The 16,508-nt window shown below is 40.0% G+C and overlaps 2 protein-coding genes across 2 annotated transcripts; both read right to left on the bottom strand.

The window, feature by feature from the left end:
- Nucleotides 1-2,589: 2,589 nt before the first annotated feature.
- On the bottom strand, nt 2,590-7,944 carry LOC124146421. Its single transcript, XM_048387064.1, has 2 exons — nt 6,759-7,944; nt 2,590-6,293 (listed from the first exon to the last, which is right to left on the bottom strand). Exons 1-2 carry the CDS (start codon nt 7,942-7,944, stop codon nt 2,590-2,592), a joined length of 4,890 nt encoding a protein of 1,629 aa, XP_048243021.1.
- A 3,349-nt stretch (nt 7,945-11,293) lies between these two features.
- Nucleotides 11,294-16,113, bottom strand: LOC125375965. Its single transcript, XM_048387063.1, has 4 exons — nt 16,065-16,113; nt 15,673-15,882; nt 15,364-15,486; nt 11,294-11,355 (listed from the first exon to the last, which is right to left on the bottom strand). Exons 1-4 carry the CDS (start codon nt 16,111-16,113, stop codon nt 11,294-11,296), a joined length of 444 nt encoding a protein of 147 aa, XP_048243020.1.
- Nucleotides 16,114-16,508: the final 395 nt, after the last annotated feature.

Below are 16,508 nucleotides of genomic sequence, written 5' to 3'. Positions count from 1 at the left end.
AATATGTTTTTCATGTTTTGAACATAGAATATGTTATTAATCAACATTTGTGCGACCTATAATTTGAGCGAGTTACAATTTAAGTCGCATCGGCCTTATTTCAGCCATTTAGAGACAAGAACAAGTTGATATATACACAAGTGAGTCATGAATGCAAAGTTATATTTACAAACAAATTTGTGAAACATATTTGAGCACAACAATATTATTTATACAAAATTAATAAAACAAGGGCTATAGGCTACCAGTAACCAAAGCTTGAATACCTTGCACGATACCCCAGCAGGATTTACGTCATCACTTTGGCTTCAGGTGATGGTGCACAATACTAAGCAATATTTAAAAAAAACTTAGCAATGAGGTGGCTTAAAACACTGGTTGATGATAGTTAGACAATCAATATAGGGTACTTTAATCTCCAGGCCAGAACCTTCGATAATCTTTGTTAATAAAATTATCACTCCAGGTTTTTAAAAAAAGCAGTTAGTTACATATTTATTTACATATTTAAAGTGAATGATACAGACAAATTTCTATCAAGTAACTTATGACAGGATGCCCGCTTACACCAGAAAGGAGATGTTTCAGATTTACTGTGGGATAATGTGAATCCTTTCCAAATGCAAGGTCCACACAGTCAAGCAATATATGCTTGATGATAAACCTTTCATCACAAGGGATGCACTTAGTAGGTTCGTCTTCATCTTTAAGGAGATATTCGTGGGTACACCGACTGTGGCTGATACGACAACGTCGTAAAAACGACCTCTTCATGTCTTGACTGACAACCCAAGTAGATTTTTTTTCATGAAGTTTATTGTCCCACCTTTTTTGCATGCATTCCCGTGTAATATGTTTTGATGGACAGTTTGAAATCGCTGTGCGGGATAAAGAGTGAAGATAACGGCATTCAAGGGTTGTTTTAGCTGCAGCATCGGCGTTTGAGTTACCTATTATGCCTACATGACTTGGTAACCAGCAAAAGACGATGTCAGAAAGCCAGTAGAAAGATCATTGCAAAGTTCTGGGATTATAGGGTGATTTGAGGTGACACTTTTAAGTGTCTGAAGTCAAGACAATGAATCTGAAAAGATGAAGAAATTTTTGCATTAATATTGTTGTTCAATATAGGTGAAAGCTGTTAAGATAGATTTGGCCTCAGTAGTGCAAATTGAACTATCATCTGAGATTCTTGAAGAAACAGGTTTTGATCCAATGATGGTGGCGCTTGCAACATTTCCACTATCCTTGGACCGTATGTAAAAGTGAATCTGTGAGAATTTCTTCGTAATTGGTTGTATTCTTGTTGATATACCAAGGGATTTGTTTCGAAATATCTGGCTTCACCATCTGCCGGGAGGAAACGCCAGACGTCGGTAAGGTGATAAAATATTTAGATCTATTTTAGCTGCAGCGATGTGTGGCTGAATTCTGATTGGAACCAGATTGGACAAATTTCGACACAGGTTTTCATACGGAGAGTTGAAAACACAATTGTATGCTGGGTTTGATTGATTGGAATGTAATTTAGGTATGTATTGCAGTGGTAGTTTAATGTGGGGTTGTCCGCAGGAGATGTCCTAAAAGCTCCAAGACAGAGCCTTAGGTCTTAGTAGTGTATGGTGTCTATTTTTCTATGATTGCTTTTGCAAGCTCCACAATGGAAAATGGAACTATAGTTTAGTTCAGAGCGTATTAAAGATCTGAACAAGTGAGAGATGGTTGTGTGATTTGAAACGACTTTTAACAAGTCGAGAGCCTGAATGCACTTTCCCTTCAGATATTTGACCAGTGGTGAGAATGTGAAATGACGGTTAAGTATGAGGCCCAGTAGGTACGACTGATTGTTGATTAAAACTTCATTAAAGCTTATTGATCCCTATCTGGGTGTCCCACCTCTTTTGCATGAGATCCCGAGTATATATTTTAGATGGTTGGTTTGAAATCACTGTGCAGAATAAAGGTTGGAAATAACAGTTTGTCTAGAGCTGCAGCTGCAGCATCGGCTTTTGAGTTACCTGCTGTGCCCACATGACATGCAGCCAGCTAAAGACGATTGAGCTACGCCAGTGGAAAGATCGTTAAAATGTCAAGAATTATGGGATGATTTGAGGGGATACTTTAAAGTATCTAAAATTCCAAAATAGAGCTTTTGGCCTTGGTGGCGTATATAGTGTCTAATTTTTGTAAACTGTTTTTGCATGCCCCACTGTTCGTGAGAGAACATAAAGAATTAACGTCATTCGTTTCAAAAGTTTATTCCTGCTACACCATCACTTGGATACATGAAATTGTGTTTGTGTTTGCTTCATGCGTCTCATAGCGCGTCATATATGTGTTTACCTTCTACCGATTTCTTCATGTTTCCAACTGTGTTGGACCGCAGGTGACAAACTAAGGGGAAGTAACTCTTGAAAGTTACGGAAAAACATAAATTGCTATTCAGTAGCAGCTTAAATTAAAACGAAAAATGATTCTACTTATTGTCAACAAAACCCCACCCCACCTGACAGAGTTAAACGTCACAGTCTACGTACCTGATAAACAGGTAATTCAATGATAGATGATTGGAGATCACATCTACACTGTCTATTCAAGAACACACACTTTCACAGCAGGTCTTGTGTATTCACCCTTGGGAGTTTTCACTCTCACAGCTCTCACTTCACCATCATCACCAGGCAGAATGTCAATTATTCTTCCCATTTCCCACTGACCTCTGGGTTTGTAGTCATCAACTATCAGAACAAGATCACCGACCGATATTCTGCAACCACCAACTCTCCAGCGATGCCTTACTGTCAAGTTAGGTAAGTACTCTCTCATCCATCGGCGATTCAGATGATCTGCAAGGACTTGGGCTTGGCGCCATCTTTTTCTGCTGCACATCTCTTTGTCCTGGAACACATCAACTGGTTGGAATGGGTTAGATCTGCCGAGCAAAAAATGGTTCGGTGTCAAGGCGGTGAAGTCGTTTGGGTTTGCACTGTTGTAAGTCAAAGGTCGACTATTCAGCATTGCTTCGACTTCAATCAGAGATGTGCGAAGCACAGATTCATGAACAAGGGTTCCTTTCAAAACACAAGTTAAGGCTGTTTTTACAGATCTCACCAGTCGTTCCCATGCACCACCAAAGTGCGGACTAAGCGGTGGATTAAAGTGCCACTGAATACCTCGCACACACAGGAAGTCACTGATTTTGGCTTGTTTGAGATTGTGAAGGCACTGACGGAGTTCGTTGTCTGCTCCATGAAAGTTTGTACCGTTATCGCTATACAAATGTTGAGGGTTTCCACGACGCCCGATAAAGTTTCTGAGGGCGAGAAGAAAATCATCTGTTTCCAATGAATCAGCAAGCTCAATGTGTACTGCCCTTACAGACAGACAAGTAAACAAACATCCCCACCTTTTCATTGTGCTTCGCTTGAACTTTACCACAATCGGGCCAAAGTAGTCCACTCCAGTATGAGAGAATACTCCATCTGTAAGGCTTACACGACATGATGGAAGGTCTGCCATCTTGGGTGCAACTGGATTCACGGAACGCTTCCTACACTCTTGACAACTTCTGACAGCACGCTTTGCTAACTTTCTTGCATGAAGAGGCCAGAATCGCTGTCTTACTGTAGCTATAATGAGTTCAGTACCACAGTGAGCATTTTCCTTGTGAGTTTTATTCATCAGTAGCTGTGTGATTGGGTGATAATCTGGAAGGAGGAGTTGATACTTCGCTTCTCTTGGAATAGTAGCTTTTCGAAGTCGTCCTCCCACTCTGAGATGTCGTCCATCATAGAATGGTGATAGTGTTATCAGAGATGATTTTGGAGATATTTCGTTTCCGGATTGAGCACAATAAATCTCATCTTGAAATGCATCCTTTTGTGCTTCTTGAACCCAGGCTAGCAACGCTTCCTCACATTCACTCACTGTCAGACTTTCATCTGTTACAGGTTTGAGGTCAAGATGCCTGAGTTTCGACAGAAAGTTTCTGGCTGCTCTGAGAACCCAAGCTGAAATGCGACACAGTCTTTGCCATGTAGAATAGTCAGCTGGATTCAACAAATTTGTGATTTGTGGTTGAGTCAAATGTCTTTGATTCAGATTGATTTCAGATGATGCATTTCTAGTGGTCTTGAACATACTCTTCTTCACTTCAAGATCATCACTGAGCATATCAACAGGGTTTGACAGTTTTGGCCATGTGTCCTCACTTTTCCATAAGAACTCTGGACCCCGTAGCCATGGATGTGTTTCTGTGTGCTGTTTTGCTTGAAGTCCGCGAGTACAGTGATCAGCCGGATTGATATCTGATGGGACATGACGCCATTGTTGAGGTTTTGTGGAATCGTGGATTTCTGCTATCCTGTTAGCGACGAAAGGCTTGAATCGCTTGTTGGAATTGTTCAAATATTGTAACACTGTATTTGAGTCAGTCCAAAACTGAATTCTCTGGACAGGGACAATCAATTCTTCTTTGAGAGAAAGCCAAAGTCTAACCGCTAATACAGCACCTTGCAGTTCCAGCCTTGGAATTGTCAATGCAGGCTTAAGGGGGGACACACGCGTCTTTGCAGCCAGGAATGAACAAGTCACTTCATCCTGGTCAGAGTAAGATTTGTAACGCATGTATGCACATGCTCCAAAGCTTTTCTCGGAGGCATCCGCGAACTGATGAACTTCAATGAGACTGGATTGTGATGAAAAGCCCTGATGATGCCTGCACAGGTTGAATGATGACAAGTCTTGAATTTCTTCCAGCCAGCCATTCCATCTTGATTGAATTTCTAGTGGCAAGTCATCATCCCAATCAAGACCTAGCTTCCATAAGTCTTGTATGAGACACTTTGCGCGAACTGTGTATGGAGCCAAATACCCACAAGGATCAAAGATGGAGCTCACCATGCTTATCACACCTCTCTTTGTTCTGGCACTGTTGTGAATTCTTGGATCAAACACAAAAGTGTCCGAGACAATATTCCATTTTAGTCCAAGGGCTCTGATAGTGGATATTTCATTAAGATCAAGATTCTTTGAGCTAACAGCTCTTTCACTTTCAGGGATTGATTTCATCACAACTTCTGAATTCGAAATCCACTTGTGGAGGTGAAATCCACCCATTTTCATGAAGTATGTAATGTCTTGGATCAGATGCACTGCAGTAGTCTCAACTGATTTCAAAAGATCATCAACATAGAAATCATTGAGGGCTGTATCAATCACTGACTGTTCAAATAGGTCAGCATTGTCCTTAGCTGTGCGTTTCACAGCGTAGTTTGCACAAGAGGATGAGTCAGCTGCTCCAAACACATGTACTTTCATCCTGTACTCATCCTGAGGACCAGGAGTCTTGAGATCTGATTTCCATAGAAATCTGAGTGCTTCAGAGTCCTCCTTAGGGACCCCCACTTGATGGTACATACCTTCTATATCAGCAGCTATCGCAACTTCAAAAAGTCTGAATCGCTGAAGGATGCCAAACAAACTGTTGACGAGATCAGGACCAGTCATTAATTTGTCATTCAGAGATGTGCCCAAGTATGAAGTCGCAGCGTCGAACACAACTCTCACCTTCCCTGGCTTATTAGGATTCATCACACCGTGATGAGGTAAGTACCAGGTCCGACATGATGAATTGTCAATTTCTTGAGCCAAGAGTTTCTCTGCTTGATCCTTTGACACATAATCGTTGAGAGTTTTGCTATAAAGAACACCAAATTCAGGGTCTCTCACAATGCGCTTGGTTAAGATTTTGAGTCTTCTTTGAGCTGCTTTCAAGTTGTTTGGCAATGGTGATTTATCACGCCACAGCATGCCAATTTGATAGTGTCCTTCAATTAGTTGAGTCGTTCTTTCAAGGATGTATTGTGCCTTTTCATCTTCAGTTGAATAGGGCTTTGTCTTGTTGTGTGAAATCCCAAAAGATTCTGTTTTCCAGAAGTCTTCAAGCTGATCACTCAAATGTTGATCACGAGCAATTGTGAGGTTAATTCTAGCTTGAGTTTCATGATACAGTTCATCATCACTGTGGGCTATTCCCATGACTGTCCACCCCAGCAGGGTTTTGACTGCAACGGGTTGATTTTCAAGTCCTCGGATCATGTCAAGTTGAAGGTGTGCTTCAGGGACATCAACACCAATCAACATGTTGACCTGGGTGGGTTCAATATCAGGCAATTGCAAGTCTTTGAGGTGTTCCCATTCATCACTGATGCGCTGAGGAAGGCAATCAAAGGCATTAGTATCAACTGCCCAAGCTTCTTTCAAATGGATTCTCCGTGCATCAAGATCACTAGCTGATTCAATGTCAAGTGATACCTTAAGGGAGTTTTCAGTTGAAACACTGTTGTATGTTTTAACCTTGAGCTTTCTTCTCTCTCCATGGAGACCTTAATCTTCTACCAGATCCCTATGAATAAGGGTGACATCACTTCCTGAGTCTAACAAGGCAAAAGTCTTGATTATTCTGCCATTTGGACCAAAAGCATGAACTGGAACAATCTGCAAATACACTTTTGCTCTGGATGACTGCAGTTTCTTATTATAAACCACCAGAGGCTCAGAAAAAACATTGTGCAGTAGTGTGTGATGTTTCTTACCACAATATTTCTCTTGGCAAGTCACAGTGGAGAAACATTTGTTTGCTCGATGTGATGGTTTAAGACAGTTGAAGCACAAACTGTGATCGACAATTATGTCCCTTCTCTCAGATGCAGTCTGGTTTGCGAAAATAGGACACCTGTACAGGTAATGAGACTCACCACACAATGCACATGGCGCTTTTGCCTGTTTTGGTGTTGTATCTACATTGTCAATGATTGTAGGTGGCTTTGTTGATTGCTTTCTGACAATCCGCTTCTCTTGAGGCTTGGTGTGCCGTGTGTCGTTCTTGCGACGTTTGTTGGTGTCTTCACGTGATGGCTCACTCAAAATCGGGATGGCATATGGGTTGAAGTCTGCTTCAACACGATCTCTCAACCAGTTCTGCAGATCAGTGAGGTTCGGGTCTCTGAAAGAAACAATGTTTCTAACGAACTCATTCCACCGGGTTACTTTGTCGATGGGAAGGCGCCTTGAAACTTTCAACACAATGTCAGAGCTGTTAAGGTCAGACAGGTAATTCAGTTGCTGCAATGTCGCAATACAGTCACGAACAGCAACATAGAGTCTACGCAATGCAGATGGATCATGACTAGGTACTTGTGCTCCTGAGGCCACGCTATCAATGAAAGCTCTGCATACTTTTATTCGATGACCGAATGAAGCTTTCAGCTCCTTGAGTGCCAAAGCATAGTTTCTTCCACTGTAACCAAGTCCTTGAATAAGTCGTTTGGCTTCACCATCAACATGCGATTGAAGTATGTCCATGCGTCTGGTGTCTGTAATGGCAGGCCTGCAGTGTATCTGCACGTAAAATTGCTCAACAAATCGTGGCCAGGTAAGAGCTTCACCATTAAACACTGGCAAGACGATCTTTGGTAGATCACGTTCACTTTCAAGTTTTATCAGTGTATGTGACAAATTCTCATGTGCATCCAGGAACACTGGTGTGGTTTCTTGTCCGATGATTAATTCGTCTATCCACAAATCAATAGACTGCTGTTTCATGTGCACTTGTTCAAGTCTTGACTGTGGTAGTTGTTGTGTCATGGGTTCTTGGTAGAATGGCTTTGCATGAGGGTTAAAATGACTTGTGTGTTTTAAGTCAGTCTGATCCAGCCACTGCTGTATGTACGCTTTACTGTCGTGTTTAGTTGCAAGCAGATCAGCTTGATTTTCATTGTCGTTCAGCATAGTTTGGTACATACGATGTTCAAGATCGGCCACTTCTTTAAGATGTCTTGCCTCTTGTCGCGCCTTTTCCGCTTGTAAGTCAGCAATTTGGGAAACTAGTTTTGCATTTTCCTCAGCATGAACAACTTTTAACTTTACTTGCTCACTTTTCATTGCTGCACTGTTTTCAGTAACTTGTGTGTTGAATGTGGAAGCAACTGATACACTTTTAACACTGGTTCGAGTTAAATATACTGCTATCTGGTAAATAACATCATTTGCCACATCAAATCGGTTATTAAACCACTCTTCTTCATACCGAGTTTGTTCAGTGTCAAGCGAGTCAATATAACGTTTGTGTGCAATAGTGAACGATTTTATTGCCGCTTCTAACTGTTCAAGTGTTTGCCCGAGTTTTCGTTTGGAACGACCGGCTGTCATTTCACTTGAAGCTCTATTACACAAAGCAGTAACATGGGCTGCTTAGTTCATCCCTGTTTGTGGTCACAGAATCGTCGTCTGACATGGCGAACTACAATCTTCCAAAACACGTGTTTCGTAAATAGTGTTCAGTTTTCGATCACTGCATTACATCAAAGTTGGAAACTTTATGTTCGTGAGAGAACATAAAGAATTAACGTCATTCGTTTCAAAAGTTTATTCCTGCTACACCATCACTTGGATACATGAAATTGTGTTTGTGTTTGCTTCATGCGTCTCATAGCGCGTCATATATGTGTTTACCTTCTACCGATTTCTTCATGTTTCCAACTGTGTTGGACCGCAGGTGACAAACTAAGGGGAAGTAATTCTTGAAAGTTACGGAAAAACATAAATTGCTATTCAGTAGCAGCTTAAATTAAAACGAAAAATGATTCTACTTATTGTCAACACCCACTATAGACAATGGAAGCATAGTCTAGTTAAGAGCGCATTAACGATCTGTACAAGTGAAGGAGGGTTGTCAGGTCCCCTCCCCACTCGGAATTTGAAATGACAAGTTGAGAGCAATATTTGTCTGATGGTGAAACTTGCTATTCAATTGCAAGAGATTCACATTTTCCCACAGCGAATCTGAAACATCTCTATTCCCGTGTTAGCGAGCATGTTATCTTAAGTTACTTGAAAGAATTGTTCTGTATCATAAACTTAAATTTAATGTGAGGTTAAAGTACTGTAAAATTATTGTCCCCCTGTGTGACACGTGATTCCTTTCATAATCGAGGTAACTATCATCAACCAGTGTTTTAAAACAACTCATTGCTAAGTATTTCGTAATATTCCATTCGTACATGGGTACTTTGCTTGGAAGAAAAGATGTCCCAGAATTGACTGCTGTTGAAAGCAAAGGGGATCTTTAAACTCGTTTATTGGATACACCAACAGCAAAGTAGAAAAATTACAATCATTTCTTATTGAAGACATGGTTCCATCACCAGGAGAGGTGATCTTGAGATTTGACTCTTTTAATGAACCTGACATAGTGAACATTATAAGATCATCAAAGAAGACAAAATGTCTCCTTCATCTAGTGTCTACTGAACTGATCTTGGACTATTTGCATTTGCTGCTGCCAGTCATAACGTAGATTGTCAATCTCAGCTTCAGTACAGGCACCTTCCCTGACGCACTGAAGCATGCAGTTATCAGGCCTCTTTAGAAAAAGAAAGATCTTGACACAGGTATACTTAAAACTATAGACCAGTTTCTAATTTGAGCTATCTCCAAAGGTTAGTGAGAAAGCTGTTAATATGAGTCTTTAGGACGACTTACAATCAGTATGCCCATGTAACAAAAGTATGGAACCAGCACTGTTACGAGTTGTTTATGAGCTCAAGTATCATGTTGACAAGGAAATATGGCTACTTTAATCCTCCTCGACTTGTCGGCAGCATTAGACACTGTGGATCATGTAATACTTCTCAACATATCTACTGATAAGAAGTGTTGCTTTGGAGCTCAAAAGGTCCTATCGAGATGGAAGACAACACTGTTTGGTAATTGCGGATGAGAGATCAAATTCTGCTGCTCTGCATTGTGGAGTTCAAGGAGATAACAAAAGAGCATGACGTGGATCACCAGTAGTATGTTACACAGATCATGTATGGATTTGAACCGACAGAAATCGCTGATGCACTGGGCAGGACTACTGATTGCACTACACACGTCAAGACTTGGATGACAGAGTGCACACTGAAGCTGCCAAAACTGAGACACTGTTAGTTCGCACACAACATCAGCTACAGAGGACAAGTTATGAAAGAATCACAGTTGGGTCGTCAACCATTCCATTTTCTACAACAGTGAAAGATTAAGGGACGGTTATCGATTCACATCTTCCTACTGATTCACGGGTTGACAATTTGAGAACATCCTGCTATTCCCACCTAAGATGCCGTGGAAAAATTCGTTTTTACCATCACCCCAAGTTCATCCATGGTCCTTGTTTAGTCCTCGGTACTCTCTAGAATGGATACTGTCCAATGTTTACTGTATGGAATCAATAAATCGTCACTTCATAAGCTTTAGATGGTACAGCATACTGTAGCTCATATTGTTTCCACATCGAATTTCTCACTCATATCCCACAAGGCAGAATTTTGTCTTTCAAGTTGTTTTGTATAAAACATTAATTGCCCCTCTAACGTTTTGAGCGACTCTTTTGATGGATGTTTATTCGTGGATGTCTTAACACTCCCTGAAGTGGGTACGAATATGAATATTGTCAAAGGGTTCAGAAAGTTAAGTCCAACTGAAAAAATAGGGGCGGTCGGGTAGCCTAGTGGTTAAAGCGTTCGCTCGTTACGCCGAAGACCCGGGTTCGAATGCCGACATGGGTACAATGTGTGAAACTCATTTCTGGTGTCCCCCACCCTGATATTGCTTGAATATTGCTAAAAGCGGCGTAAAACCAAACTCACTCACTCACTCTAACTGAAATACATAAATGGTAATAGGAAACTGGGTTTAGATTAATACGAATACCCTAACCTAGTATTGGATGGCATTCCTTTTAAGATGAAAAGGCAATTGAAAGGGAAACAAGTTCTTTGGCATTATTTCCCACCATTTTTTAACCTTTTCATCACAAAGTAATTATTTAAAGAAACAATGCTTGTGGGCTCTACAGAGTGCGAAGGGGATCAGAAACACCTCCTCCAATAATACAGTTCTTATACGCTCCAAACTGAATTATGGCTTCATCGTTTATGAAGGAGAGTGCAAAGGTAATGTAAAACAACTTGAATCAATGCCTAAGACTTTGCCGTAGTACCTTCCGAACATCTCCAAATATAGTCTGCATGTGGATGCTGATGAACCGTCCCTTAAAGAACGCCGCCTGAAACTATCTTTCTAATGTATGACCAAACTATATTTCAGTCAGTCTAATCCTTCGTATGACTGCGTTTCTAATTCATCTGATAGGACCTATAAAATCGAAACACACACATTCCCTCACTTGGAATAAGAATAAAACCTGCCATTTCTGCTGCCCATATCAAACTCGAAACTATAGCTCCGCCTAAGCTTCTGTCTTTTCTTCCATGGCAGTTGGGACAACCATATTTTCTGAATTAAAGACACCTGAAAAGAAAATCAAATAATCTACCAACAAGCATATAATCAGCTAAAAACAACACGCGACACTTACAAATCCATGTTTGATTCCATTCGTGGTGTCACATTCGCTAGGACCATTGCCACTGGATCCAGCACTATATCATCGAGATAACCCAATGATAGTTCAATTTTTAAAGCAGAATCCAAGGTAATTTTAACGGCTTTAAACGTAATGTTTCGTACTCTCTTTTGTGTCTTTATGTCATGTACACATCCACCTTTTACTTGAAATTGTCGAATTATTGAACGATCTTGCTACTGGTCAATACGGTTGTTACACAGCCATGCTGGAATCATTGGTGATACAATGACTAATGCTGTTGAACAAACTGCACTTTACATATCTGTGACATCGCGATTCCCATACACTGATATCAGATCTGTTATTAGATAAATCAAAGATCAGTTGCAAAATGGGTAGATATAAACAAATTACTTAAGAATTGACTTTCACTTTGTGTGAGTTCATTGGAGTATGAACCTTCATAGAGTGAGGGCCAAACTGTATGAACGTCGGATTGAGTGAAAGTCAATTCTTATAATTTTTTATCACAATTTCTGACCTCAAAGGATGTAGGCCAAGATCTAAACACAATTTGATTTAGGACGACGTCGTGTGACTTCATGTTTACACTGACAGCCATACAACAACCAGCTATATCGCGGAGTAAAATAGTTCCTTAAAAAGAGAGGTGACATGAGCGTATGGATGCACAACTTGCTCTTCAGACACATCTTACGCAGCACATGTGTTCAAACCATATCCTCATTAGATGAATAAGTTCTGTAAAGAACTACCTCAGTAAGTCAGCCACAATGACAGCGCATCGTAATACATTTACATCAAGTACAAGACGTCAAAATGGCCGACACGATAAACGTGACGGGAGAGATTTCCGAAGTTGTTAATGAACCTGTGGCGGTTACATGTGTTACTCATTATCGATCAAACGGCCGATCATTTAAAGGTGAATAAAGATGCGTCAAAAAGACACTAAGGTAAATTCATAGATTGCTGGAGACGGTCAGTGTCAGCCTAGACACGAATCGAGTCGATACTACGATAGTTTAGATGTGCATTTCTGACATGTTCATACACTTATGAACGTCAATTTCGCGGTCATGTGACCGACCTCTCCAATGGAAAAGCCGTATATCGTGTAAATTTCAAATTAAAAAAATATATGAAATTAACTTTTGGTAACACCTACATGGATTGCCAGGCGAGATGTATAGACTATTCGCGTTTTTTACCTGGATATCTATTGAAAGGAGAGGATCCTCATATGTGTAACCCATGTTATGACAGAATCACAATCATGGTTTAGCAAGTCCAGCTTGACTGTGTTGATGTCTTTCTCACAAGGGATTAATAATTCCAAACATTGAAAAAATACAAGCTCTTTTTGTTGTTGTTGATTTTTAAATAAAATGAATATTTGGTACATTCTGATGAACACAGATAGTAAAGAAATTGGTAGTAAAACAATTATAACGAGTTTGGTCGTGGCTTTGCCATCGATGGGGAAGTCGTGTGCATTCAGTGTTTTCCAGAAAGGGTTTTGTGAGACCATATATGTTTATTGGTACTACTTATTAGGCTAGCGGGATCGGGTGGTCAGGCTCGCTGACTTGGTTGATGCATGTCATCTATCCCAATTGTGTGGATCGATGCTCAAGATGTCAATCACTGGATTGTCTCGTCCAGACTCAATTATTTACAGACCGCCGCCATGTAGCTTGAATATTAAACGGCGTTAAACAACCAACAAACTACTTATTAAATCGACGAATATTTGTTCGTTTTAATTTTCAGCTGGAGGGACGGTGTAGGAGAAGTTCGTCTGGTCCCTGGTATGGTTGCCAAGCATTTGCAAACACCTGGTGTCATCGATGTTATTCAGTGATCCATTTATACCATTTTCACCGTTTTTTTGCCTATTTTTGCTGGTGATCTCTATTGTTCTGTCAAATAATAGTCATAACTATTAACTTCACTATATACGAGTTTTACATAAAATCTGTGATAATCTAATTTGTATACTGTTCATCGTCGACAAGAGTTAAGATATTGTTAGTGTACAATTTGTGCTTGTCACTGTACGGCTGGAATATGTAAAAGTTAAACTCACTCACTCAATCAGTAGGAATTGGGTGTATTAATGGGTTAAAGTAGTTTGGGAACATTCATGAATTGTAGTATATAAATTATACAATAACGGTTTGAGTTATGTTTCACCAGAGTGCCTCGGATAGTTGCATTTTGCATATTGGCCTATTGCTAAATGTTCAGAGACATACATACACTTAAACTTCCTTTGCATAAGAGCTGTTTCCAGTCCATAAGTGGGTCAGGCCTTTGGTATATTTGTAATGGGTTACTTCATTGTTTGCATGTTATATTGTTTTACCCATATTACTACAAAGTTTGAAATATTACCACCTGTAGTTTAATTACCTTTCTTGTAGGATGTGTGCATTGTGTGCATTAATCAAAGTATCTACATGTAACAATGTCAAATCTACCTATTGTATATTTAGCCACACTGGTTTGGCAGAGTCATATACATGTATAAAGTATATGTCATCCCCGAGTTAAACTTCTCGTCCCCAAAATCGTCACATTTTCATGTACAATACGTACTAACTGTTTTTTACGTTATCATCAAACATGAAATATCTCTTTGAAAAGTGCTCACTGATTAGCTGCATTGAACTAACTTCAGGGAAGATAATATAGGATGTCAATGTCATTCTTGACAAAGTACCTAGCTAGAAGGAAAATTAATTAAATTTTCAGGATTGGTCCTCTAGATCTGTATGATTAACTACCTTGCAGATTTCAGTTAAACCAGTGGCGTTGTTAATTATATGGTTTACAAAGGACCAATGCTGAAATTTCAATAATGCTCATGAGACCAATGGGTATTCTGGATTTAGAATACAGTAAAGTACGGTTATAACGAACTCAAGGGGACTACTAATTTGAGTTCGTTATAACCTTAGTTCGTTATAAGCATATATACAGCATAACTACAGCAAATAGTCGGGACCCAAAAAGTAAGTTCGTTATATCCGTCAGTTCGTTATAACCGTAGTTTACTGTAGGTCCTTTGCAAACTATGCTGGTCGTAAGAGGCGACTTAATGGATCGGGAGGCTTGGTCACACTCGGTGACATTGTTTCCTCTTGCCAACGAACCCCAGCGGCGTGGATCGTTGCTCACAATATCAATCTCAGGATCGTGTGATCCAGATTCGCTTATTTACAGGTCATACAGCTGGAATGTAGCTGAGTGCAGCGTTAAACATGAAACTTGCATTGTAACCCGTTTCATGGTCTGATGAAGAAACATTGTAAGATTCATTGTAACGCTAAGTGCAAAGAAGATTTTCAGATGTTGAGAGAATGTATCCTGTGTTTTCTGTGGGAGTAACAATTGCCAACTGAAGCTAAATTAACTGTCTGAAACTGACGTCTTTAATGCAAAAGGTACAGATTTCTACTGACAGCCATTCAGATAGACGTCGAGGTTCTGCACCATAGTCGCCTTTGCTGTGTAAATGAGTTTCTGGCGGTTAAACGCCAAAGAACAAGCTCAGCATCCTCTGGTTTCTGGACCGCAAAGTACATCATCTACAAAAGAAAAAGAAAAAAACATAATCAGTATTTTTTCACTTTTTAGACGATGACGTGATTACAATATGTTTTCGTTGATAGTGCCTAAATTAATTATGAGTTAATGTGTTCATTAAATACTGGACGCGAGTTGGAAATTGAGCTGATTGAGAAATCTACTTGGGTTCATTGAAGTGAGAGTGAGCGGGTGTTGTTTTATGCAATCTTCTGTTTTCGGCATATTCCGCATAATAGGTAATCGAGTTTGGACCAGGCAATCAGTTAAAGAAACGAGAACAAACGATCCAGACTCAAAGACAAGCAAAACCTTATCAAGACCGCAATGGTAGTCACTTATCTGAATAGGAAACACTCCTAGAACTCTGTACATGAGATCCTGGTGATTGTCCAGTCTGTACTTACGGCTGTTTTCCAAATTGTCTCGGATTTCCTCTTTGTATTCTTCACTGCTTAGACCTGAATTATACATGTTAACACAATGACATAGGTATGATTGTTGGTTTAAGCATTAAAATGTATAAATGGCCGCCTTACAAATGAAATAAACCATGACACCAATTATGCCGTAGACGTAAGACCTGATTTGTACCGTTGAAGCACAACAATGCAACCTTGTACAGTGAAACTGATGATAAGTTTTACCTTCCATTCTGAATGTGGCATCCCGAACGTAAATGAAGTCTCCCCTCAGATTGGTTGGAGTAGGGGCACTTGCAATGAGGGTTTTGTTCACCCCCAGATCCTCGGCAAGTTTTTCACCCGGGAAAAGAGACTTCACAGTGATGTCCAGATTAGCTGCGAACAACTGCTCCTCGAGAGGACGTAGATCGCACAGAGTGGCAATATTCGGAACTGGAAAATAATTATAGAGACATAATAATATAGTGTGATATGGTCATTTTGACCCTGAAACATGTAACCCCAACTTGGTAGAATTTTACAAAAAATCTTGAAATAACAAAAGAGAAACCATGTTTAACTTGCCGACTCGTTTCGATAACTTCTTTTGTTTCTCTCCAACATAAATCAGTTACCTCGTTTATCACCCCTTTGTGTTTTTTCACACGCCCCTATGTGTATCATTATGTTCATACAATGATGAACTTTAAAACGATAAAATTGACAAAGATACCGATACAATAGTATACTGTGAGCAGTGCAGCTGTCGACTGTTTAACACTTCCGACAAAACGTTAGGGAACTAATGATTTGAATGCAACCATTGTTGAGGTGAAAATTTATAATACCAAGGCAACACATCTAAACAAAACTTTGATGTTTGGCACACCAATACGTTCTAATTTATTGTATGTGACGCAAGTACTAAGCAAGTGTCATGCTGAAGTCACAGCTGTAAAGCCCGTGAAGGTCCGGATTAAAATAGATCTTCAGCAACCCATTCTGATCGTAAGAGACGAGTAACGGGATCTGGTGGTCAGGCTCGCTGACAAGGTTGATGCATATCATCGTATCCCAAT

This window comes from Haliotis rufescens, unplaced genomic scaffold (genome assembly GCF_023055435.1).
Source record: "Haliotis rufescens isolate VD_foot unplaced genomic scaffold, xgHalRufe1.0.p SCAF_64, whole genome shotgun sequence".
Taxonomy (NCBI): domain Eukaryota; kingdom Metazoa; phylum Mollusca; class Gastropoda; order Lepetellida; family Haliotidae; genus Haliotis; species Haliotis rufescens.
The sequence above is the reverse complement of the archived record's forward strand: the minus strand, read 5'-3'. Positions and strand labels throughout refer to the sequence as shown.